The sequence below is a fragment of the Thamnophis sirtalis genome, unplaced genomic scaffold (assembly GCF_051295495.1).
Source record: "Thamnophis sirtalis isolate CommonGarterSnake01/CBP01778 unplaced genomic scaffold, rThaSir2_p1.2 scaffold_3, whole genome shotgun sequence".
Taxonomy (NCBI): domain Eukaryota; kingdom Metazoa; phylum Chordata; class Lepidosauria; order Squamata; family Natricidae; genus Thamnophis; species Thamnophis sirtalis.
In genome coordinates this window covers 148,710,600-148,735,622 of record NW_028261383.1, presented here as the reverse complement: position 1 = coordinate 148,735,622, position 25,023 = coordinate 148,710,600, and the positions used below count along the sequence as shown (strand labels likewise).

The following is a 25,023-nucleotide window of genomic DNA, read 5'->3' as shown; positions in this document are numbered from 1 at the left end:
TAAATATTGGTTGCCAAGTGCTAGAATTTTTATTGTCACTCCCAGGGCAACAGTCATAAGTGCAAGAATGGGTTGTAAGTGACTTTTTCAGCACCACCGTAACTTCAAACTGTTGTTAAATAAATGGTCGTAAGTTGATGGCTACCTGTAGTGCGATCAAAGCTCTGCTTCCTTTTTATGACTGATTGTAACTTCAGTGAATTTACCTGAGCAATTAGGTGAACTTTTTATCACATACTCTACCTTCAAAATCAATTGTCAAACAATTGATTCTTATAGTAAGTTATCTGAAATAATTTCATACTTCTGGGATTAGTGCTTCAACAGACAGAAATGATGAACGTATTCTAATGTATCAAAACTCTTCCTGTATCTTATAATTGCTATAAGAATGTGTTGTCTAAATAAAAGTGAAAACTGACTGGGTGGCACAAATTAAACAAAGAGAGAGGACACAGCTGGGCAGAAAGAGATGTGCTGCTAGGTAAACCACTCAAGCAACGTTGATAATTAATAATATTGTACCTAAAGCATATTAAGATTTCAGTTGGTTTAAATGCCTAACGTTGCTTTATACATGGATTAGCTACCCACAGATTTTGGAAATGGGTGTCAAAAAAGCACAAAGCTGGTTTTGTGTTCCATAGAAAATGTTTTCTGAAATGTTGCACACAATGAAACATTTTTATTATAATGATCAGGAAAGCTATAGTGTCATGGAATTCCCCTAATAGTGCGGATGATAGATGCTTCTCAAGAATCCAGGAAATAAATTTGAATATTAAAACTCTGCCTTTTCCAGCTTGCTCTGGGAACAGGGCACTTGCAATAAATGACATCAGTTGCAGCAATGTGTATTCCCCTTTCCAACTTACATGGGAGAAACTTTTGGGGTGTGCAGAAGTATATTCCTTTTCAAGCATGTTATGAAGAGCAACTACAGTAGAACCATGAAGTCCAGTTAATAAAAAGAGGAGAGGACGCAGGAAAGCTGAGAGATGAGTTCACGTTAAAAAGGAAGCAGAAGACAGGAATAGAGATTAGAAACCAGGAGCAGGAAACAGAAGCTGAAAAAGACAAATGACTATTTATAAACGTATATGGACTTGTTGGAAAGTATACTAGGTGGTTCCTCCAGTGAATAATATTTTATTATAAAGCTATTAAAGTAGGCTCAGCCATTAAGAAATTCCTTTATGGAATTCCTTTATGGAAAAAAGAGCTAAAACAAAGGGTAACAGCATATATACTACAGCAGGGGTGTCAAAGTCGATTTCATTGAGGGCACATCAGGGTTGTGTTTGACCTTGAGGGGCTGGGGTGGGTATGGCCAGCTCAACGTCACTTGTGTTGGGGGCACTTGTGGTGACCTGAGCACTCTGCCAGAGAAAATGGGCTCCCGTGCTTCATTTTTGGCTACGACAGCCTCCTGGAACTCTCTCCCAGTGAAAATGGAGCTGAGGGAGGCCACCCTCCCGAGCTCCGTTTTCACTGGCAGAGGCACCATGGGTGAGTCCGTCACTGTTTCCAGGGCAGCCCCACAGGCCAGATCTAAGCACCCCATGGACCGAATCCAGCTCCCAGGCTTTAAATTTAACACCCCTCTACTACAGTATAACATATTTCACACACAACTGTCCAGGAAAAACTCCATGGGCATATCAATGAAATCATTAACATTACTGCACAATTTCCTATTTCAGTCAAAAAGCTGACACCTCCTCCCCCAAATTAGTGGTAAACAGAAATCAAATGTCAAACGTTCTGGTTTCCATAAACATTTCTATGACTGAAAAACCATACCATGTACAGTAAGCTTTCTACCCCTTTAACAGACCCAGTTGAGAATAGAATTTAGTCTATTGTGATTAAAATTTAGAGGGAAATATAGATAGGTTGACACTTGTCTTCATTATTTCACAAATGTCACCAATATTCACAGACAAACTTATGATACGTCAGCAACTGGACTTCCTCATGGCTAAAGAAAGTTTGAAGCATTTTGTATTTTTAGAAAACATATATTCATGCAGGTATGTTAAATACAGAAACGTAACAAGCTTAGGGACTCCAAAGCAGAATTATACTGATAAGCCAATCCTGAGATGAGTTTCTAAATAACTAGCTCTTTCTACGCCTGTATATGTTTTCTTTTTTCATTTGTGTGTACATACATGTACATGTCATTGTTCACTTGTATATCAACATATCTGTGTTGCTTGTTTTTGAACACATTCTGTATGTTGAATAAAAAATTAAATCATATTATACCGAAACCACTATACTAAAAGTACAATTTTTCAAAACAGCTTTTGTTGAGATGTCCTGAGAGTCAACATGAAATCACAGTTAAGGTGGTGGAGTAGTGTTAGGGACACCCACTTGGTCACTTTTTCTCAACTGACTGTCCCCAAGAATTGTTAGAGGAAAAACTGGGTTAATGGGGAAAAAAGGCAAGACATAAATCTAACGAAGGAATAAGTAAATATATTTTTACAAATTCACAGAACTACAATGTAATATACTTTCATGGCCTAATGTGGAAAAGGGTAACTTAATAAAATTTGGAAGTCAAAAAACAGCATGACTACAAAAGGAAACACAGGCAATAATGTACAATTACCGACTAATTTACATTTTTGATTTTTCCCCCCTACATTGCCCATTAATGAAAAAAATACACCCATTGTACCTTCACTGCTTTGGGAGGAGAGCTGTCAGACTGAGAAGATGCTCTAGAATTAGGACTTTGTTGTTTGGCATAGACAGGTTTTGCAATTCCAATCTCTTTCTGGAAGTTACACCCAGCTAGAACAAAAGGAGTCATATTAGATACTTTTCCTCAAAACTAAGGAATACAAGGCTCTGCCACAGTCCCATTTCCACTCCCCGGTTTCACCAAATCTGCCAAGCAATCAACACTGCTGCAGTTGAAGAGCGATGAGCATCTGTCTGATCATATGGCCCCCACCCCGAATGAAAAAAGAAAAAAAGCAAAACTCTGGATGCTTGCTGTGAGAGACTTTTGAAGCTGTTAGGCCACATTCCATTTCAAGGACTTATGAACAGAATGCTACATGACACCTAGGATCCAGTGAGGGAAGAATTTCTGGAGGAAAAATGACTACCCAAAACTTTTGCAAAGCAAAAATAAATAATATTTCTATGTGATATGGATATACTGCAGCTGAGTTAGAAATTAGTCAATGTGACAGCTGAACCTAGATGATGGTCTGGTTTTGCAGTGGTGCTAAGAGCCTGTGTTGAAGTGTCCACAGACAAATCCTAGTATTAAAAAGTTAACTTATTAAATGTAGTGCGCAAAAACATTGTGTTTTACGAGCTGCAAGGTGCATAAATGTTTTGCCCATAAATGAAGCTAATTAAGTAATTCAGAACTTAGATTGTAAATGACTGGTAAGTTATTGGTTTGACTGAATATTTTCCTACCACATAAAATAAACTAAGTATTTTTCTTAAGAGAGGAAATTGAAAAGCAGCAAAACAAAAACAAATAACATAGAGGTATGATTCAAACTTAAAAATCAACAAAAGATATTATTCAGATAGAGAAGAGGTAGTTAATAAAGGACTATATAGATCCATTAGCAACACTGCAGAAAAACTGTCTTTCAAGGATTATTGGCTAGAAACAATATATTGGAAATAATTAAGAGACACTTTTATGCTTTGTAGTCTACATATCAACTGAACTTTTTAAAGCTGCCGCATCCTTTCCTAAGATTAAGCAAATTCCATAACAGATTATATACTCTAAATTGGAGTAAGTTAAAACTTATCTACTTTTTAGCCTCTGGGATCAATTATTTATTTTGAAACTGTTAACATATTCTATTATTTTGTAGTTCAATGTTTCAATGGGAAGTAATACCTGGAAGCATTTCTGAACTTTGCTTGATCAGATTCAGTCAGCTAAATAGCTAAAGCTAAATTTGAACAAATATTAAATGGAAGTTAAGGACTACTCTATGGCAAAATCCATTTAGTTTTATTTTTTCTAAAACAGAAACGATCAACCATTATACAAGCAAGGAGAACGCAGTCTAATCTGTTTTAAGCGCATGCAAAATTCTTAAAGGGTTCAGACTACAGAACAATCAGTTGTGGGGTGATTTAGGCAGTTTTACTTCTGATTATACAGAAGACTGGCAATGTTTCCAGAATTAGGTTTCAGAAGGCAAAGTAGGTATTTTTCTGAACTAAATAATTAGTGAAAGCTCATGACATTCAGCCCTCTCAATTCCTAGGAAATAGATGAGGAAGAAATGGAGGCAGTGACAGATGTTATTTTCCTGGGCTCCCCACAGATGGGGACTGCAGCCAAGAAATTAAAAGGCGCTTGCTCCTGGGGAGGAAAGCTATGGCAATCTAGACAGCATACCCAAAAGCAGAGACATCACCCTGCCAACAAAAGTGTGTATAGTCAAGGCTATGGTTTTTCCAGTTGCAATGTATGGCTGTGAAAGTTGGACCATAGGAAAGGCTGAGCGCCACAGAATTGAGGCCTTTGAACTATGGTGCTGGAGAAGACTCCTGCGAGCTCCTTGGACTGCAAGGTGATCAAATTGGTCAGTCCTAGAGGAGATCAACTCTGACTGCTCTTTAGAAGGCCAGATCCTGAAGATGAAACTCAAATACTTTGGCCACCTAATGAGAAGGAAGGACTCACTGGAGAAGAGTCTGATGCTGGGAAAGATGGAGGGCAAAAGAAGAAGGGGATGACAGAGAATTTTACTGATCAGGATGAGTAGTTTATATAATTTGATTATTGATAAGGGATGACATATGGAAATAAGAGTTTCTATTTATTTAAGTACTAGAGAAGGCATCAATTTAGCCAAATTGCTTATATTTGTCTAGAAAGAGCAGAAGTCACCTCTTATAGATTTTTTCTCATTTCTGTTTTCCTTTCCTTTTTCCCCACATTTCCTCTTTTAAAAATATTTTTCTTAAGTTTGCATTTGTCTTTTTACCTTTGTATTTGTAAACTTTAATAAAAACAATTTTTAAAAGCCTAACAGACAGGACACATCTGTTAATTCCTTATTTTGGGGATAAAAGAGAGATTAAGAACTCACCAGTGCCATCTTCACAGAGACTGGAAGTCAAACCATCTCTTACTGAAACCTGTAGGAGAGATATGCCTATGAACCATCTTTTCTTGTGGAGTTATCCAGAAAACTAGAATTTACCTTGTGTGGTAAGCATAAAAGTAGCAAAGCAGGCAAAGTTGTTGGGAAAAGCACAAAGCAGATTGTGATTAAATGCAAAAACACAGCATTACTGCCACATCAAATCTTAAATTGCCACAAACCAGCAGTCCCTACTATTGTGCATTACATAAACTATTATACCATGCCTGGAAGTTTCTGAGGACTACAAGCTAGCAAATGGCAATGTGAAAAACAAAACACTGCCAGATAGTTTCCACATTATCCAAAATTTAATGTTTTAATTTGTATTTTAATGTAACATTTAATTTTTTCTGCATAAGATCACCAAATCACAACCTGAAATCTTGTAAGATTTGGATGACAAAGCCAAAGCCTCTTACATTTGGTAAGTTTTTTGGGGCACTAGTACTAGAGAAAAATAATGTCCTTGAAGCCTTGGATCACACTGGGAACAAATGCTTCATAGTTTGAGATTCTATTTGTAATTATTTGCATTTGGCTAACAAGTCCAATCCTCCAGCTCCAAGACCCGTCTGTCTATCAAATTTATATGCTTAAGTGTTTAGCTCCTACTATCAAGATTTTGCAGCTCAAGTGGTTGAAAATTGTTTGATCAAGTCAGATTCTATGTAACTAATGAACATTTCAAAATGAAGTAGATCCAATATAAGACTATTTTCTTTGAGTAAAATTCAAGTTCATTTTTACATCCATGTTTAATTAATTTTTTTTTTTAGTATGTTGCCACTGGAACTTTCTGAATTTTTTTCCCAACCTTAATATTAATAGGAGATTTCCTTTTCAAGCACTGGCCAGGCTCAACTCTGTTTAGCTCCAAAGGCCAGACAAAAGAGATCACTCCCCAACCTTCTGGTCTTGGCAGCCAACCAGGGGAGAGGAGTGGTACTGTATGAGAGGCAGATGTGTGCAGCTCCATTTGCTGCTGCAGCAGGTGCACACGACTGCTGCTCATCCAAATGCAGCTTTGCACATGAGTGTAAGCACCTGCTGCTCGCATAAGTGGAACTGTTTGTCTGCCACTCACGTGGCCAAGTTCTGAACATGGGCTGGGGCCCAGTTTTGGGCCCCAGCCCGGGGGTTAGTGACCTCTGCTTTATAGCACTCTCTAAGTGGTTTACAGCGTTATCATATTGCCCCCAACAATCTGGGTCCTCATTTTACTGACCTTGGAAGGATAGAAGGCCAAGTCAACTTTGAGCTGGACAAGACCAAACAACTGGCAGTGAACTGAATTAGCCTACAATACTGCGTTCTAACCATTGCACCACCATGCCATGTAGCTTTTGAACATGCAGTCTTCAGAAATCAAGAGAAGCATCTGGGGTGATACTATCTTTCTATGCACCTTTGTTTCTCCATGTAAGTAGTATATACATAGTCTTTGACTTACAACTGGTCACTTAGCAACTGTTTGAATTTACAATAGATACCCCTCTCTCCAAAGGTATGTAAAGACTCTGTTCCAAAGTTCCAACCCCCCCCATCACATGACTTATTTTGGGTGCCCATCAACTAGCCTGCATTTACATCTGTTTGCAATATCCTGTGGTCATGTGACTGTTAAATTTTGTTGAAATACTTTTGGGTTTTGACAAAAATGCCTCGTAATGCATAATGATGGCCATAAGAAAAGGTTGTATAATTAGGTTGGCCATGTGGGTGACCGGCTTTATAACCATCACGACTTATGACTGCAATGGGCAGGCTCTATTAGAATACTAAGTCTAGGACTACCTGCAATCTTCCACATTTTTTTTCCTCAACCCTGATTGATTATCTTTTAACATCTTGCTACTTGCATTACAGTTTTTAATTTGCATGTCAATGCTTATTCAGTCCACATTTGAGAACCCTGTACCGTATCAGGAAGAAACACCAGTTTATCTTCACTTAATAAAAGTAGAACTCAGTATTTTATCTACAGGAGAGATTCTATCTGGAATTTCAGAGGACTGATCAATATGTACACACATGCAAAGAGTATATGTTTCTATGTGTGTATACACATGTGCACATCATGCTTGAGTATAGGACAATCATAAAACAAGTTGTGCCATATTCTGAGTAATAGGATGTCTCCGTGCCCCCCCCAATATTCACCCTGTTAAATCAAATGCACCTTAAGACTGCTCAATTAAGGAATTAATATACCATAATAACCTTAACTGCAGCTTCCTTCTAATTTACAGTGAAAGCCCCATTGTGAGCAATTAAACTGCAAATTAACAAGAAGCCAAGTAAGCTGGGCTAACATTCTGTGCTTGGGGGTCTGATCTGGAGAAACAGATGATCCCAGGCATTTCACAGCACATTCAACAGCACTCTCAGTGAAAGACACTCATGTTTTAAGCCCTCACGTGATATGAAGCAGTGCTTTTGGCATGCAATTAACATGCTGGTAGGTTTATTAAATATTCTTGCACGCATTCTTCCTATACCTAGAAAAGCTGTAAAAACTTTCCCCACCTCTCATTTCCACATTTCCTGCATGAAATTCTCATGCATATCAAGCAAGTGCTTAACTGGGGAAAGCCACAAAAAAGCCTATAAAAATCATAAGTTATTATTCACTCTTTCAAATCAGCAGGAAGAGGCCTTTTACTGAACGCATCCATTCAGCTGTAGGAAAAGAACAAATAAGGGAAATTACTTCTTTAATCGATGGTTGCTTTAAAATGAGCTGACCTTCTGTTGGGGAAGCAACTCCCAACAAACCAAGAGGTTACTAGGATAGGATTAAGATCAGTTTGCCTGACAATGTAGAGAAAAAGTTCTATGTAAGGAATAAAAATGTGCCAATAGCTTTCAGGAAATAAGGGGATGGGTTCTGCACAGGAATTTTTTTTATTGGGCATCTCACACTACGCTACACATTATTTCATGTTCAATGACTCTATTAATCTATGCTTGGAAACAAAAAGTTACTAAAATGTATCCTGGATATTATAATAACATATTAAAGGCCCACTCTTATTCAGTCTAAGACAGTGTTTCTCAATTTCAGTGATTTTAGCATGGACTTCAAATCCCAGAATTCCTTAGCCAGCATGTTGGCTAGGAAATTCTGGGGATTGAAGTCCACAATCTCACTTGTAAAGATTTCTGAGATTGAGAAACACTGGTTTTATGCTAATAAGATAAAATAAAATATATACATTTTGTTAATCATACATGGTATACATTTTAGATTGAAATGTTTCCACAATCTTATAACCAGAACGTATTCACCAATTTTCATCAGTACATACAATCCCATTTTAAACATTCACAGGAATTCCATATCTGGGTTGTTTTAATTTTTAGCACCATGGCAATCCTCTTACCTTTTCTTCAATGTGCTGGGGAAATAAATTGTCAGAACATGGTGGCAAATTCTCCTTCTGCTCATAATTGTAGTCTTTGTCTTCATTTTCATTAGTTTGAGTCTCATTCTAAAAAAAACCAAACGCTTGAGTTAGAATAAATATTGGTCTTTAGATTAATTGAATGTGGGTTGAGTACTGTATTTTTCGGAATATAAGATGCACCAAGATTTTGAAGAGGCAAATTAAAAAAAAAAGTTTTTGCACTCTGCAGACCTCCCAAAAATGACCCGTTTTTTACAAAAATGAGCCCGGGTTTTGTTTTGTTTAAAAAGGGCATGTATAGCCTTTAGAAGGCTTATAGAGTGCTTGGGGAGGGGAACTGAGCAAAAAACGGCCATTTGGTTGAAGGGGGCGGGATTTTGGGAGGCAAAAATGCTGTATTCAGTGTATAAGACGCACCCGGATTTTCAGCCTCTTTTTTGAGGGAAAAAGGTGCGTCTTATACTCCAAAAATATGGTATATTTTTAATATGTCTACAACTAGATTTCTACGTAGAAGAATATGGCAAAAAAGATGAAAGAAATCTAATATTAAAGTAACAGACCTATTATCTATACCACACAGTACAGTCTTATAATCACTCAGTCTCTTGGTGACTTTATAGCGTCAGATACAACTAAATGGTTAAAACAACACAGTATATATGTCCTATATTTAATAACCATATTATTATATTACCATTCAATTATATTTCTAAAGTCATTCTTATGGCTAGAACTGAAATGATAAATTCATTTTATAATGAACTAAAATCTGCAAAGTCAATCAATCGATTAATAATAAACCAAAGGCATACCACCTCCCTTAAAATCTTAACAGTAGGACCAGGTCCACATATATAATGCTAAAGAAACTTGTCTGAAAGCTAAGATTTCTAGAATAATCAGTAAGAATTTCCCAGTGAATCTCTAAATAGAAGCATTGATATGTGGCCCTCACTTACAACCATTCCTTTAGTGAACGTTCAACAGCACGTAAAAAAGTAACAATCATGATTGTTCTTTCCACTTAAGATGGTTGCAACATCTCCATGTCAATGGGGGAAACTGGATTCGATTAATAACTGCATTATTCATTTAAAAATTGTGGTGATTTGCTTAACAAGGCACATAAAACCAGGCACAACTCACTTAACCACCTTGTTTGGCAACAGAAATTCTGGTTCCAATTGTAGTCTTAAAGAATACAGAACATTTCTTGAACAGAATATTTCACCAGTAAGGAACAACCCTGGAAAAAGCTCTCCCTTGGCAGTTACTAGTCTCAACTCAGTGGCAATAGACCTTCTCCTACAAATTTGGTTTCTGTCTGTTTAAATAATTCCATTACAGCCCTGGTGGATTTTTTTGCCCAGCGAAATAGGCATAACATTCATGTCAATCTCACACTGGTGCTAACTTAAATTAATTTACATTATGTAATCAGTACCGTTAATTGCACTAGTAAGTCATGCTGTTGGATAAAAGTGCCTACATGCTCCTGTTAAAAGGAAGGTGAGCGAGGAGAATTGCAGCTGTGAGAAAATGATTGCAAAAATTATTACTGGGAGAATCATAATTCACTAAAATTAAATTCTTTCTTAAATGCCAAAGCATTGCTACAGGGAAAGTAATTGTGCCAAGCTGTTACTGTGGGAAATACTTCACTGTATGGAATTTTAAAAGTTCAAAAATGTCAAAACATCATTATAAAAACTTCACAGGGTTGAGAAAAAATATTTTTTCTTATGTTAACAAGAACAAGGGATATCAAACTGGTAACCCTCCCAATACTAAAATAATATTTTTTTTATTTTGTTAGAAAGCTAGCTGTATTTTGGGAAAAAGAAACTACAATGAGTATGGTTTATGATTTTCCCTGTGGAGTAGGCATGAGTGATGACTTTTGCACTGACAAAAGAAAAGCTTTATTTGCAGGCAAATGTCTACTTCTTCCTCTGCAATACATGCATACACACAACTATTAAATATGCAAAATAGCAGGAGGAGAGCTATTTTCCATGCCATTTCCTGTTTGCCTTGTCATCTGCAAAGAATTTGGGGAAAGAGAAACATTTTCCTTTAAAAATCATTTTAGGCTTTTGCAAAGGCTTAGGAAGAAAATGCACTTTGTTCATCCCCCAAATCTCTGTTTGCTAAGCTAAAGAACATAATAGCAATAGCACGTAGACTTATATACCACTTCATAGTGCTTTTATAGCCCTCTCTAAGCTGTTTACAGAGTCAGCCTATTGCCCCCCACAATCTGGGTTCTCATTTTACCAACTTCGGAAGAATGGAAGGCTGAGTCAACCTTGAGCTGGTGAGATTTGAACTGCTGAACTGCAGCTAGCAGTCAGCTGAAGTAGCCTGCAGTACTGCACTCTAATCACTGCGCCACCTCGGCTCTTTTTGTAAGAGAAACATAAGATAAACTCTAATGATATATGATAGGGTTGTTTGGGCTGATGGCCTCTATTCTACTTCCTTATTTATAGAGTTCTGAAATTTATACTGTATATGCTACCTTCTACATGGTACTCTTGAGATATGTTAGATCACAATTCCCAGTGGCCAAGCCTACTGTTTTGGATGAGAGTTGTAGTCTAACATGCCTTGAGAGAATCATACTTGGATAAATTAATCTAGATCTTTGTAAACAGATGAAAATCCCACCCCACCCACTAACAAAATTTATTTACAGTTAGAGTATTCCTATGCAGATACAGAAAACATCTGTTTTGCACGTGAAATTGTTTCTCTTTATCAAATTTCCAAGTAAAATGCCATTCCTTATTCTCTTAAGCTTTAAGGAGCTATCCACTCTCTAAAATAATATGTAACAACTGTTATTAATGTGTTTCATAGAATAGACAATTGAAGTCTAACCTCGATCAGCTGTTCAGGCTTTATCACAAATTAGCCTTACATTCACATTCCTTCCTTTTTATAAGAACTGCTGACAAATGAGTTAGCAGACTTGGGAACTACTACTTTTTCCTAGAACTTCAAAGAACATGAACTGGAATTGAGTGCAAAAAAATACTGCAAGCAGGGAGGAGGACATCTAAACACTTACAGGCAGTTTTTAAGACCAAAAATGTTTTCAATTTCAGAACTGCATTTGTATATAAGAATCCAGTTTTCTTCAAGCTTTTTTAAAAATTTCAGTGGCCTAATTTGGGAAGAAATCTTCTTTTGCAAAACAGGTGGTTAAATACTTGCTAATTTATTGCACAGCCTCCAGAAATTATTCAAGTAGACATTGATCTATTATTCAAGTAGATATTGAAATTATTCAAGTAGATATTGATCTATCCTAGGTTCACATTAATTTACTAACCTCTTTCAAATATACAGAACACAGTAAAATGTTCAGTCAGCAGGACAGGATACTGTATATTTATTACTTTAAACGTTATGGTCTCCTTAAAATATAGCCAACTCATTTTAACTAGTTGTTGCTTACAATTCTTTATTTCTAGTATCTAGTAGCACAAAAAAGCATTCTGTAAGCATCTCCACTCCATGCAAAAAACAAAATCTACTGATACTGCAGGACTTGGGAATCTTGATACTTTAGCACCCATAGTTAAGGGCAGTGCTCAGCACATTTACCAAGGAAAACATGCAGGAAACATCATATTTGAAGGCAAGAATGGTAGAAGTTTCATTGGTTGAAATGTGTTGGATGAGAAGTGAAATGACTTCAAGGAAAAATAAAGAAAGCCCCGTTGCCTTTTGAAAAAGCACCTTTGAGACATAAATGGACCGTGGACCACACTCTATTCCTAAGAGGTCCGTCAAGGGGGCGTGCATAAGCGCACCAGTGTGCCTACTGTCCCTGTCTTACTGTCGCCATTTATCTGTATTTACTTCCTTTGTTCATGTTCATGTTTATACTTATACCTGTTATTTTGTACATGTTTGAGAAAACAAAAAATAAAATAAAATAAAGTATCTCATTCTCAAAGTTCTTTTTGCTTAGACCAGGCTACTGGGCATTGCTAGTAGCTGTTCTAGGAGACTTGAGTTGCAATATTTGGCTTTCTTGAAATTGTTCATTTGATAAATTGCTGTCCACTCATTAATTATTCCCCTAAGCCAGCCTTTCCCCCACTTGCTGCAAAAACACAAGACAAAAAGAGTATCTCCTTCAAGTTGCATCTCCTTCAATGCAACATCTGTCAGCATTGTGGTGTGATCTGGAGTTATTATTTATTTCAATTGGTCCTTGAAGTTATTGATGGTCTGCGGGTATTTAGTCTTAGGTGGACATCCAATGTTCAAACTGATGTTACCTGGTCAGGTAATGAAATGTCCGCAAACAACTAAGTTCAGAGAGCACCAAGGACTCCTGAATTCCTCTCACCCTGCAAGAGGATATTTATCTACTAGACCTCAATCTACATCACAATTTGCCATCAAGAAATACACAAAACACAGGGAATGGGCTCCTACATGTAAATTATATTTTATTGAAAAGCAAAGAAGCCAGACATTAGAAACACAATTCTTTCCATGCTGAACAAAATAGCACAATTTTTTCCATTTATTCCTTTATGGAAATATGGAATCTCTGATAGTTCTTTTATTCCAAAATGAAGTGCTTTGGTGTAAATGTAGGAGTTGTAGATGATAATGGTAATTTTTTAAAACCTTTTCGATTCTCACAGGTAAGCAAAGCTTATCCCCCGAGGAAAAAAAAGTCAGAGAAAATCCCACACATATAAAAAGAACTTGACAGAGGTTCCACTAGCTTTAATTAGAAACAAGACTTTAAAAAGGGAAAAAAAATCATGACTCAGGAATTTTGAGTATTCAGGACAAAGTCATCAGTAACATTTTAGACCAGGGGTCTCCAATCTTGGTGATTTTAAGGTTGGTGGACTTCAACTCGCAGAATTCTGGGAGTTGAAGTCCGCCAGGCTTAAAGTTGCCAAGGTTGGAGACCCCTGTTTTAAATGGAATCTTCTACTGCAGAGCAGTGACAGCCATCCATCTCTAAAAAGTAAAACTTACCACATAACTGTGAGAGCCACTCTGCTTGGACACAGCTGCTTGGTACTTAGCAAGCCTATCCTTGATGGATGTTTCTGAAAAGCGAGGTATTTCTAGGTTTCTCCTGTTCTCTGCTTTCTCTGGGCTTGAAACTGCAGAGGAATAAAGCAAATTATCTAGAACCATATTTTTCAAACTTTTAAGGTTTAAGATGTGTGGACTTCAAATCCCAGCATTCCCCAGAAAGCATGCTTGAAAGTTTTGAAAAACACTGATCTTCTAGAACATAGCTGCTGATACCGAGACCCATTGTAAGAGATTGAAAACTTCAATCTGGTTAACACAACAACCACTTCATAACCCAGGTGGCCAAAGGGCATGAATTAATTCCAACTCAAAATGTTTACCTTAAAGAAAGAACTTTGCCCTATTTAAAGATTCCTTTGGTTTCTTTACTAATTTAAAACTAAATTATAAGCAATAGCATCAGATCTGGATGTGAGTAGTACCAGTGATGAAATTCAATTTTTTTTACTACCAGTTCTGTGGGTGTGGCTTAGTGGGCATGACAGGGAAAGGATACTGCAAAAGCTCCATTCCCATATATTTGCCAGTTCTCCAAAATACTCAAAATGTCCGCTACTGGTTCTCCAGAACCTACCTGCTGAATTTCACCCGCGTACCCTTTTGAAAACAAAAAGATGACCAAAATAAAATAACAAAAATACAAGTTGGGGAAACCACATGATTTAGATGCTTATGCTTTTGGCTCCCCCATTCCCATTTGAGAAATGTACGAGGTTATTTCTGAACTTACGTATCATCCAGAACTGGAGTTGAAGTGGTTGCTTGGGAGCACAGGACTGAGGTTCATACAAGCACAAATTGTACTTTATGTCACCCAATTACAAATAGTACAAATCACACTTGACTTAAAAACTGTCCCAGTTGTCTAGTTTGCCAAGAAAAACAGGAAAGTTCTGCTGCTTCTGCTGTGGCATGGCCACATTTTGTGTAATTACTACCCCGTTTCCCTGAAAATAAGAGCTCCCTGGATAATAAGCCCAATCAGGCTTTTGAGCGCATGCGAAAATATTGCAACACAGCAGCAGTCCTGAGGTGATCACGCTCGCCACCCCCTGTACCTCAAAAATAATAAGACCTCCCCCAAAATAAGGCCAGGTGCTTATTTCAGGGGCCAAAAGAAAATAAGACCCTGTCTTATTTTCAGGGAAACACGGTATGCCACCACAGTTGATATGAGTGTAATTTATATCTATCAACAATTATACTGTTGTATCTGTGGAGACCTGTCTCTACGCCAAAGAAAAACATACAACCATGTTATCTCTTTTGCACACAAGGATATAGCAGTTGGTAGTGACCGCAATCCCCAAAGACATTTCCATTTTATCAAAGGGATGCATTAGTATCCTGCCTTCAAGTAAACAGAGGTCATCACAAGAAGTCTGGTTTAGTAGTACAGGGCGGGGCATAACCTTTTCCTAGGGGGTCACAGCAACACTTGTAATAACAACACAAATAATTCATACACCATTCGAAAGCCCATCAAAAACTGAGTTTATTGACACGATTTAATAGTCAGTATGACCACCATTAGCCCTTCGAACAGCATTCAAATGAGGTGGATAAGAACACAACAAATCTTCAAACAGTTCCGTTCGATTTTCCAGATTTTTCAACACAGTTTCCAAATTCATTCTCAAAGTTTCAACCGAAACAAATTTAACATTTAATAGCTCATTCAATTCAGTTTTTTATGGGCTTTAAAATGAGGTGTCGCGGAAGTTGTAAACTGCTGTCGATCTTGCTGTGACCCCCTAGGAAAAGGTTATGCCCCGCCCTGGAAAATCTGGAAAATCGAACGGAACTGTTTGAAGATTTGTTGTGTTCTTATCCACCTCGTTTGAATGCTGTTCGAAGGGCTAATGGTGGTCATACTGACTATTAAATCGTGTCAATAAACTCAGTTTTTGATGGGCTTTCGAATGGTGTATGAATTATTTGTGTTGTTATTACAAGTGTTGCTGTGACCCCCTAGGAAAAGGTTATGCCCCGCCCTGTAGAGTAGCTATGAATCTGTGGAAGTATCGATACTGAAGATTACATATTTTTTAAAGAAATCCAATTGAAAAGTCAAGGACTACCCAAACATAAATCTTGCATATTATAATGAGCAGACACACAGTTTCAATATATTAGCAATATATAAGCATTTATCCTATATTTTTCTTTTAGCTGCTTCATATAAATTAATTAGATATATTTGCATTTTAAGTTGTTTAATATTTTGAGGTGCCCTTCTTCTTTATTAAAAGGGTGAATACTGTGCTTGCCGTTGTACATATAGGAGTCATCCCAACTATATTGAATACTAGCTGACAATCTGGCGCTGGTCGGGTATTTATTTATTCCAACCCTCCTTCTATGAATGTCGCCACAATTTCTAATGTTGGATTTACCCCCTTACCAGATGGAGCCCCCTTGTGGAATACTGTGAAGCCGTTACCATGGCATTTCCACAGTGCTGCAAATTAGAAGCCATTTTAAGGCAGGACGGTAGAAGCCATTTTAAGGCACAAAAGGCTGTATCTTAACTCCTGAGGGTGTTAGGAGTGTCTTACCCCCATAGTATTTGTTTCCAAAGGGTAAATAATCTGTGCACCAGGTTTGGTTGAAATTGCTCGAGGCGTTCCAGAGTTATGCTGGAACAATACACACACAAACACAAAGCCATTTATATATATATATATATAGAAGAAAAAAGCTTGCTCACATGAAGAATTGTGGCTTCTTTCTCCATGAGGTAAGTCGAGGTCCTCTGAAAAGAAGTGGCTCTCTGAGAACACTCTACCCTCAGCAGTTCTGCCATGGTCGTGAACAACCTGCTTTAAAAAGGAAAGATTTTCTGTTTATTATGTGTTTAGTCACCAAATGAAGAGAAGGAAATAGGAAAGTAGAAGCAAGAAAGATCAACAATATCCACGCAGCAAATGAAGATGTTCTTTTCTCTCTCAATGAACTCTAAATGTATGGTAACCACTAAGAATTTATTCAAGATGGTAAACATTAATTTAGTTAGGTTGACTGTACAGGTAGTCCTTGACTTGTGACCACAATGGAGCCCAACATTTGTGTTGTTAAGTGAGACAGTTAAGTGGTTTTTGCCCCACTTTACGACCGTTCTTGCCACAGTTGATAAGTTAGCAACCTGACTGTTAAGTGAATCTGGCTCTCCCCCCCACACAATTGGTTTTCCTTGTGAGAAGGTCGCAAAAGGTGATCACATGACCTTGGGACACAGCAACAGTCATAAATATGAACTAATTGCTAAGCATCTGAAATCTGATCACATATCAGGGGGATACTGTGATGGTCATAAGTGTGAAAAGTGGTCATGTCACTTTTTTCAGTACTGTTGTAACTTTGAATGGTCATTGATATGAACTGTTGTAAGTTGAGGACTACCTGCATTCATTTTATGTGAAATTCTAGGTGCCTGAAAATTGTTAGATCCAAACCAACTAAGATATGTCAGGAGATCTGGCCTGAGAGTGCCACTCTGTCATAATGGGCTTTTACTAAGGAACCCTTAAGAAGAAATAAATGTATATATCAACTTAATTTTCATTGTTTATTAAAGGAGGCAATTATATTTTAGGCATTTTTGTGTCCAATGGCAGGAACACATTTGCTGTGTGAAAGTTCTATTTTACGAATTAGAATTGAATATATCCTGGCTCAAAATTATTTAATGTTGGTTATTAAGAAACGAACAGTCCCACAAATTCATCTATCCAAAGTCAAAGCTTCTGGATATAAGCTGCCAATGAAACCCCAGTATATTTTTAAAATCCTATTTTGATCCTTTAGCAGAAAATACAGCAATTGCATTGGCATTTGATGTTATTAAAAATGGCATATCATTTAGATATAGTAAAAAAGAAGGTTAAAATACACACAGGCATAGATACACATATTTCCCAACATCACCTCCTTTACACACAACATCCAATGATCTCAATGAAGATAACAACATGACAATAAATAGCAGTGGAATCCTCTCAAATCTAATTTAAAAATCTGAGTGAATCCATAGGCCAAAAAAACAATCAACAGATTAATCAACAAAGCCATTGAGCAAATTCATCAGTGAGAGATGTTTTATTTTAAAGCAGTTTTGATTTTCAAATAATCTTTTACGGTAATAGGAAACATGGAGGGATTTGGGGGGGGGGGATAGAAATAATTTCTTTCCAAATTGAGAGAGATGGTTCTTGTTAAACTTCATATTGCGACACTTAATCAAAACACAAATTTTAGCAATAAAGTCCGTTTTTTATATAGTGCATGCAGACATCAAATAGATTCGGTTTCATTGAAAATGAAAGCTCAGGGATTGCTCTAATTTCTCAGGAGCCATTTGTCCTCTGCTTAAGATGCTGTCAGCAGACAGGAATTCATCTGGGCATGCATTTTTCTATACTCAAGAAGGGAAGCATTAGGTAATAGAATTGTAAGCCAGCGCATAAGTTCCAGAAATCACAGCGCTGCAGAGAATCAGAAAGCATGTGAAAGAAAGCAAGTGACACACCCTACATACGGATATCACACACAAGTACTTCCAAGGTAGTGAACAGCCTTTGTAAAAAGTTTAGAACCAACAAGAAAAAGCATTTCATTAGAGGAAAGAATGAATGTGTGGATGCTGACATTTGGGTATATGTGCGTGCATGCATGACAGCAGAAAAATCATAATGTCCTGAGCCCCTTATTGTCACCAATAGCAGAAAGGATATAGGAGACAGATGTGCTGACTTCAAACTAATCTGACTCAAAGAATTGCTTGTGGATAAAAGTAAAGATGTTTATGGATTTTGTTTTTCTTGTCACCCATAGCTTAAGGAAAAGCAAGTCTAGAAATCTGCAACAGGAAAAAAGGAAAAAAAATTGATTTATTTCTATAAATGTATTGAGGAACTATTAAGATGGACATCAACGTCCATGGCTCTTCCACTTTCACCACAGCTTTTCTAAAGCTGCTATCTTATTTTTCAGAATATAAGACACAGCAGAGTATAAGACGCACCAAGATTTTGAAGAGGTAAATTTTAAAAAAGGTTTTTGCAGTCTGCAGACCTCCCAAACGCTCTGCACGCCTCATCTTTTGTGGAAAAACAGTATATGCAGAGAGTTTGAGCGGCTTGCAAAGTGCTCCTGGGGGCTTGGGGAAGGGGGCAAAAATGGCCCGTTTTTTTGCCAAGGGCATGAATAGCCTTTAGGAGGCTTGTAGAGTGCTCCTGGGGGCTGGAGGGGGGGCAAAATGAGGGGGAAATGGCCCATTTTTTGCTTGTTTTTGTCCTCCTCAGCCCTCAGGAGCACTTTGCCGGCTTCCCAAACCCTCTACATGTCCATTTTTGTGAAGGGGGCAGAGTTTCAGGAGGTCAAAAATGCCATATTCAGTGTATAAGACGCACCCAGATTTTCACCCTCTTTTGGGGAGGTAAAAGGTCTTATACTCTGAAAAATACGGTACTTACCATCTAATAATTTTTCCTTCAATACTGTAGTCACAGCAAAGAAGTCCTGTCACATCTAGAATTCTAAAGTACAGACTCAATGTTGCTCACAAACTGAAAGGACGTGGCATCGTATTTTTAAAGTAAAGCAGTTTTCTGCTTCATTATGCTTAGGTAGGAGTCAGCCCTAGATGTTTAAAGCAGCTAAAGGAAAGAGTCCCTATGGGTACAATAAATAAGGGCTCTGATTACCTGGAACAATCCAACGAAGTTTACACAAAACTCATTTAGATCTTAATGAAATTCTGTGTAAAGGAAAAACAAAGCTACATTGTACAGTTTTAAGAACTGCCCGTCCTCAGCAAAGTTATATGGGAAGGTGTGGTAGAATTTATGTGTTGATTGTAAAAGACATGTGCCATTGCCCAAAGGATAGCCGTACTACTAAACCTGCAAATCCTCTGTTTTGTGTAATAGCTAAACTATCATAATTGTCCTCCCAGGTTGCATGATCCAATTTAATTCACAAGACTAAAAAAAAAAAAAAAAAGATTACCAATGCAGTTGTTCTGACCTAGGCTTCCTGATACAGTAAAAAGCACATGCTTAGTCCCAAAATTATTCAAAGTCTGTGAATTATATTCATTCACCGCCCGTAATGAGTCCCAAATAGTTTGTAAAGAGTCCAACAGTAGCCTGCCAAAGTCTTTCGGGATAAGGCTAATAAGCATCCATCTTTATCTCCCTTGAAACACTACCAAAGACCTAATTGGCAATTAGCTTGCAAGGCCACATGGAGGAAAGAGTCAAAACGGAGCTTCAGAATTTAAACCGACCAGCACAAACAAAACTGCTTCCTGCAAAGGCTCATATGCCTTTGCTCCTCCTTTATGTCCTATGGGAGGGCTAAGTTGTCTCTTTTGTCTTAACTGTTCTTGCCTTCTGACAGCTCTGCACATGCACACACTGGGAACAAGCTCCCCCTGTTCCTCTGCCTCACTGATGTCCGACTCTGGAGGCTCCGGAGGCAGCACATAACTCCCAGATGGCCCTGGCCCCCTCTCTGCCACTGATGCAGAGCCTTTGTCTGACCCTTCCCCAGACTCCAGGACTGGCCCATGTTCCTCCCCAACCTCCTCACTATCTGATTCTGCTGCCAGCTCCGCAGGCTGCTCGCGGACCACGACAGCAGTCATCTTTAGAATAATTACATATATAAGCCAATGCCATTTGACTATGGGATACAAACTGTTTAAACTTTCAAAAAATACTTTAATGATCAATTCTCAGCTCAGGTATCAATCCAGAATTTTTAAAAAGAATTTCACAAGATTTTATGTATTTGTTTCAATCACATGTACCAGATTATTTCCTTGGTACGTCGATGCCCCTATTTTGCAAATACAGTTTGCATTAAAAAGGTCATGGGGTATCAGATAGGACTGGGGGTAGATATATTAATTTTTATTATAATAAGATATTTTATTATAAAATATCTTAAGACATTTTAGAACTTACTACTTTTTAAAGGAGGATTTGACAGATAGACAAAGTATAGAGAGGTAAGGTGTAGCATAATCAAGAAAAACAGCTTCCTAAAGTATTTTTGCATTAAATGTCTTGGTCTATTTTGCAGAAAACACACATTGAGATTGAGCTTGCATTGTCTTCAAAATATTTTTTCTAATACTATTATAATATTTTGATTTAAAACTACCACTTCAGACATATGTTATTTACACATGCTCAGATGTAGTAGCATACTGCAGATCTGCTAAATGGGATTGGAAGCTGAATCAATAGCGATTTGCATTCCACTCTTCAGTGAGCTAAAACCAGTTTGTATAGTCTACAAGCAATGTGACATTGCCAATATATCTGGGGGGCATTTAGCAGAGGAAGGTCGATTAAGTATGCAATTATTCTGAATCTGAATCCCAATGTCTAGCACCAAATTAGTTCCAGTTTATGAAACCTTTGTAAAGCCTTCCTCTTTAGAGATCACTGCTCAAAAGTCTTCAACTTATTCTACACTCTCTAGATAATTATCTGGTTAATGGCCAAAGTCCTCAAAAAGTCAGTGCCTGGAAAGAAATACTGGAGCTGGAAGCTTTGTCAGCATCTCTTCTGTCATCATTCTCAAAAACCAGGCCATTGAAATGAATTAAAATGGGATTCTAACAATTTTCAAAGCAATGAGGTGTCCCAATCTCAAGAATCCACTATGTGCCATATTGTTATTGAAATGGACTACATATATTCTTTATTCTAGGCACTTTTCACAGCCTTTGCCAACTTAATCTCTTTCCAATTTGTTGGCTTTCTAATCTCATAATTGCTGCTGCATTGTGCTTAGCACAAGACATGATCACTATTCTCATAATTAATGCATCTCACTGGGAGTTTACGGTATTGGGGGTAATATTAATTTGTTGGTTTTCTAATCTAATTATTGCTGCTGCATTGTGCTTAGCATAGGGCATGATCATTAATCTCATAATTAATACATCTCACTTGGAGTTCTTGCATTGAGCATAATGTTGATGATACATTCTAAAGTGAAACCCCCCGGGATGCTTTTAGGCTCTTACACTTATTTACTAACTGTCTCAGATTCTATGATTTAAGAACAATCCTTAGTATAAGATATAAAGGTAAAGGTTCCCCTTGCACATATGTGCTAGTTGTTCCCAACTCTAGGGGGTGGTGGTCATCTCCGTTTCAAAGCCGAAGAGCCAGAGCTGTCTGAAGACGTCTCCGTGGTCATGTGGCTGGCATGATTAAATGCTGAAAGTGCACGGAACGCTGTTACCTTCCCACAAAAGTATCCCTATTTTTCTACTTGCATTTTTACGTGCTTTCGAACTGCTAGGTTGGCAGAAGCTGGGACAAGCAAAGGGTGCTCACTCCGTTATGTGGTGCTAGGGATTCGAACCGCTGAACTGCGGACCTTCTGATTGACAAGCTCAGTGTCTTAGCCACCGAGCCACTGCGTCCTTATGTGTAAGATATATAACAGCATATAAACATTTTATTACTGCAGAGTTGGTACTAATACAGCAAAATGTAGTTTAAAAGTATGAATATAATAATTGGTTGAGTGAACCAGAAAGGTAATCTTTATCCAGATCTTTGAGCTTGAACTACAATCAGGGTATATTAGGATTACCAAAATGCATAAGAAGCAAAAGTGGGGAGAGGAATCAATGGGTAAGATGTGTGAATACATAAATACTCAGAAGGCATTCTCTAAATACCAGGGTCATCAGCTTGGGTCCTGCAAAGACTTCAGTAAGGTCCATCAAGGCCAACATTCCACAAGACTTTTAAAAATATTTTTTAAATGAAAGTAAGTTAGCATGCTCTAACAGATTTCAACATAACGTTTACAGCAATGCCTTTGGTCTGCACAAAGGTCTAAATGGGTGGATAGAAAGCATTCTGCAAAGCAATAGCAATAAGACTTACATACTGCTTTACAGTGCTTTACAGTCCTCTCTAAGCGGTTTACACAGTCAGCATATTGCCCCCAACAATCTGGGTCCTCATTTTACCGACCTCAGAAGGATGGAAGGCTGAGTCAACCTTGAGCCTGGTGAGAACTGAACTGCCAAATTGCAGGCAGCCAGCAGGCAGCAGAAATAGCTTGCAGTACTGCACTCTAACCACTGCACCACCGCGGCTCATTTGCCTTCTGAGATACTGTATTTTAATAGCAGTGGTGGTGCAGTGGTTAGAATGCAGTATTGCAGGCTAATTCTACCAGGTGTTTGATCCTCACTGGCTCAAGGTTGACTCAGCCTTCCAACCTTCCGAGGTCGCAAGATTGTTGGTGGCAATAGGCTGACTCTGTAAACTGCTTAGAAAAGGCTATAAAGCACTGAGAAGCAGTGTGTAAGTCTAAGTGTTATTGCTATTTTGTTACTGGCTATTTTTATAGTCATTCTGCAAATTAGCAGGCTTTTCATGGCTTGGAACATTCGGGATACCTCTAGGTCAGTGCATGGCGGTCTGCCTGGCTGGAAAGGGAGGTTGCACGAGCGTCTGTTCTACCCAAAGCTTGCATGCCTCCCACCCTCACCATGCAGTGGCCCAGATTTCTCTGCAGGGCCAGGGCACCGCCACCGCCGAGCTCCAAGCATAACTTCTTTTCCTGCTTCCAAACTCTGAAGATCGGCTGCCGAGTCTTCTGGCAGCGGCTGCTCTGGGAGTACGCTCTTATGGTTGTGGGCCGGCTGCCGGAAGACTCTGGTGGGACAGAGCCGTTCGTTCCTGAGGCTGTGCCTGGCTGTTTGGGAGCCTGATTGCAAGAGACCAGCCGCCCGGCAACCCCCCGCTCCAGCTGGGCACAACCTAGCGGTATCCCGAAGGCACTAAGCAATGTGAGCACCTTTCTCCCCCTGGCTCCCGTGGCTTGACGCCTTTGCGATATCGCTACATTGGTGAGTGGTGCTCTGCCTGGCTGGAGGGGGGAGGGTTGTCCAGGGGACTTATTTTCAGGGGAGGGCTTATATTTTTGCCCATCCAAAAAATATGGCATGGCCTTATTTTCAGGACAAACACGATACACACACACACACACACACACACACACACACACACACAAAATATTAGACTTATTTTATGTGTCATATATATATATATATATATATATATATATATATATATATATATGTAGGTAGGTAGGTAGGTAGGTAGGTAGGTAGGTAGGTAGGTAGGTAGGTAGGTAGGTAGGTAGGTAGAGAGATAGAGATATATATTAATTAGACACATATGCCTTTACTCCAGGACCTAAAGGTTGCTTGCATAATAACCATCTGTCTGGGAACTAGAATCAGCTTGAAAGATAATGATTGCTGCAACATTATCTAGTGCATTTTCCACAAGTAGGGCTGGATCTCTCCAGATGATATCAACCATTGACTGCAATTCACTGGCTCTTACTGCAATGCCTTTCCAATGACAAACTTTTGAAGAAAGACCACATTGTTTATTAGGACTGTGTGCAATGCATGCTTCAAAAATTACTTGAAAGCATCACACAAAGACCACCACATAACTTGTACAAGTCCAAAAGGGAGAGAAATGCCACTGCTTTAAGGAATATGCTCATTAAAATTAATGCAACCAGAAGCTTGCTTTAAGAAAAGTACAAAGAGGCTTGGCCTTGGGCAAGATCCAAAGCACTTCTTTTGAATCATTTTCAAAAGCTGCATGCACAGCCATATTGTGTGTGTCTTCAAATAAGTCTTAGGCAAAGGAAATGACGTTATCATAAAGCACGTAGCACATAATTCTACAAGTCTTTCCTTCACCTCTGTATTTAATAGTCAGTCAATCAATATAATACAAATCAGTTGAATCCAGAAATATCTAGTGTGAGCACAAAGGCATTTCAGTTTGTACAAGGCCGCCAATCAAGTTTTTTCCGTTCCTACTATTGTCTGCCGTTCTCTATTATGCAATTTCAGAGGAGCTCCTAAACTTTAAAAAGAACTTAAGTCTTAAGGAACAGGGAGAGAAAGCCTCATTTTATATCAAATTTCTCTTCAGCTCTACATCCGAACTATTAGATTTTGACAGGTTATATATACCCCTCCTGCATTTATGAACAAAATGATTTTTAAAAATCCTTAAATAGAAGAATTGGGGGAGGGGGGATTCTTGTTCTTGTCTGCAAAACATTTAAAACAGATTTTGTTTGCAGATTTCAACAAGATAAAGAGGTTTACTTCTTACTGCTGTGCAATATTATTATAGTTATTAAACAATCCAATGAACATATTATGCACATTCTTTTGAACAATCAATTGTCGTTCTTCTCCTCGGAGGACTTCTCCCTTGGCCCCAATTTTTCCCTACTGACTTCTGCTGATGCCCAATCAGTTCTTGCTCCTGGAAGTTCACTGTGAATCTATGTGT

At 38.2% G+C, this 25,023-nt stretch overlaps 1 protein-coding gene across 4 annotated transcripts in view; it reads right to left on the bottom strand.

Annotated features, from left to right (window-relative positions):
- Positions 1 to 25,023, bottom strand: part of LIMA1 (LIM domain and actin binding 1) — a 64,038-nt gene that overhangs the window by 5,709 nt on the left and 33,306 nt on the right. For 2 of the 4 annotated variants that reach the window (XM_087710373.1, XM_087710375.1), the window contains exons 5-9: positions 16,359 to 16,470; positions 13,583 to 13,713; positions 8,540 to 8,647; positions 5,100 to 5,148; positions 2,693 to 2,808 (exon numbers count right to left, since the gene is read on the bottom strand). In XM_087710373.1, coding sequence (XP_087566499.1) covers positions 2,693 to 2,808; positions 5,100 to 5,148; positions 8,540 to 8,647; positions 13,583 to 13,713; positions 16,359 to 16,470 — 516 coding nt within the window. The remainder of the gene's footprint in view (positions 1 to 2,692; positions 2,809 to 5,099; positions 5,149 to 8,539; positions 8,648 to 13,582; positions 13,714 to 16,358; positions 16,471 to 25,023) is intronic. The other 2 variants (XM_087710374.1, XM_087710376.1) reach the window with 1 other exon arrangement.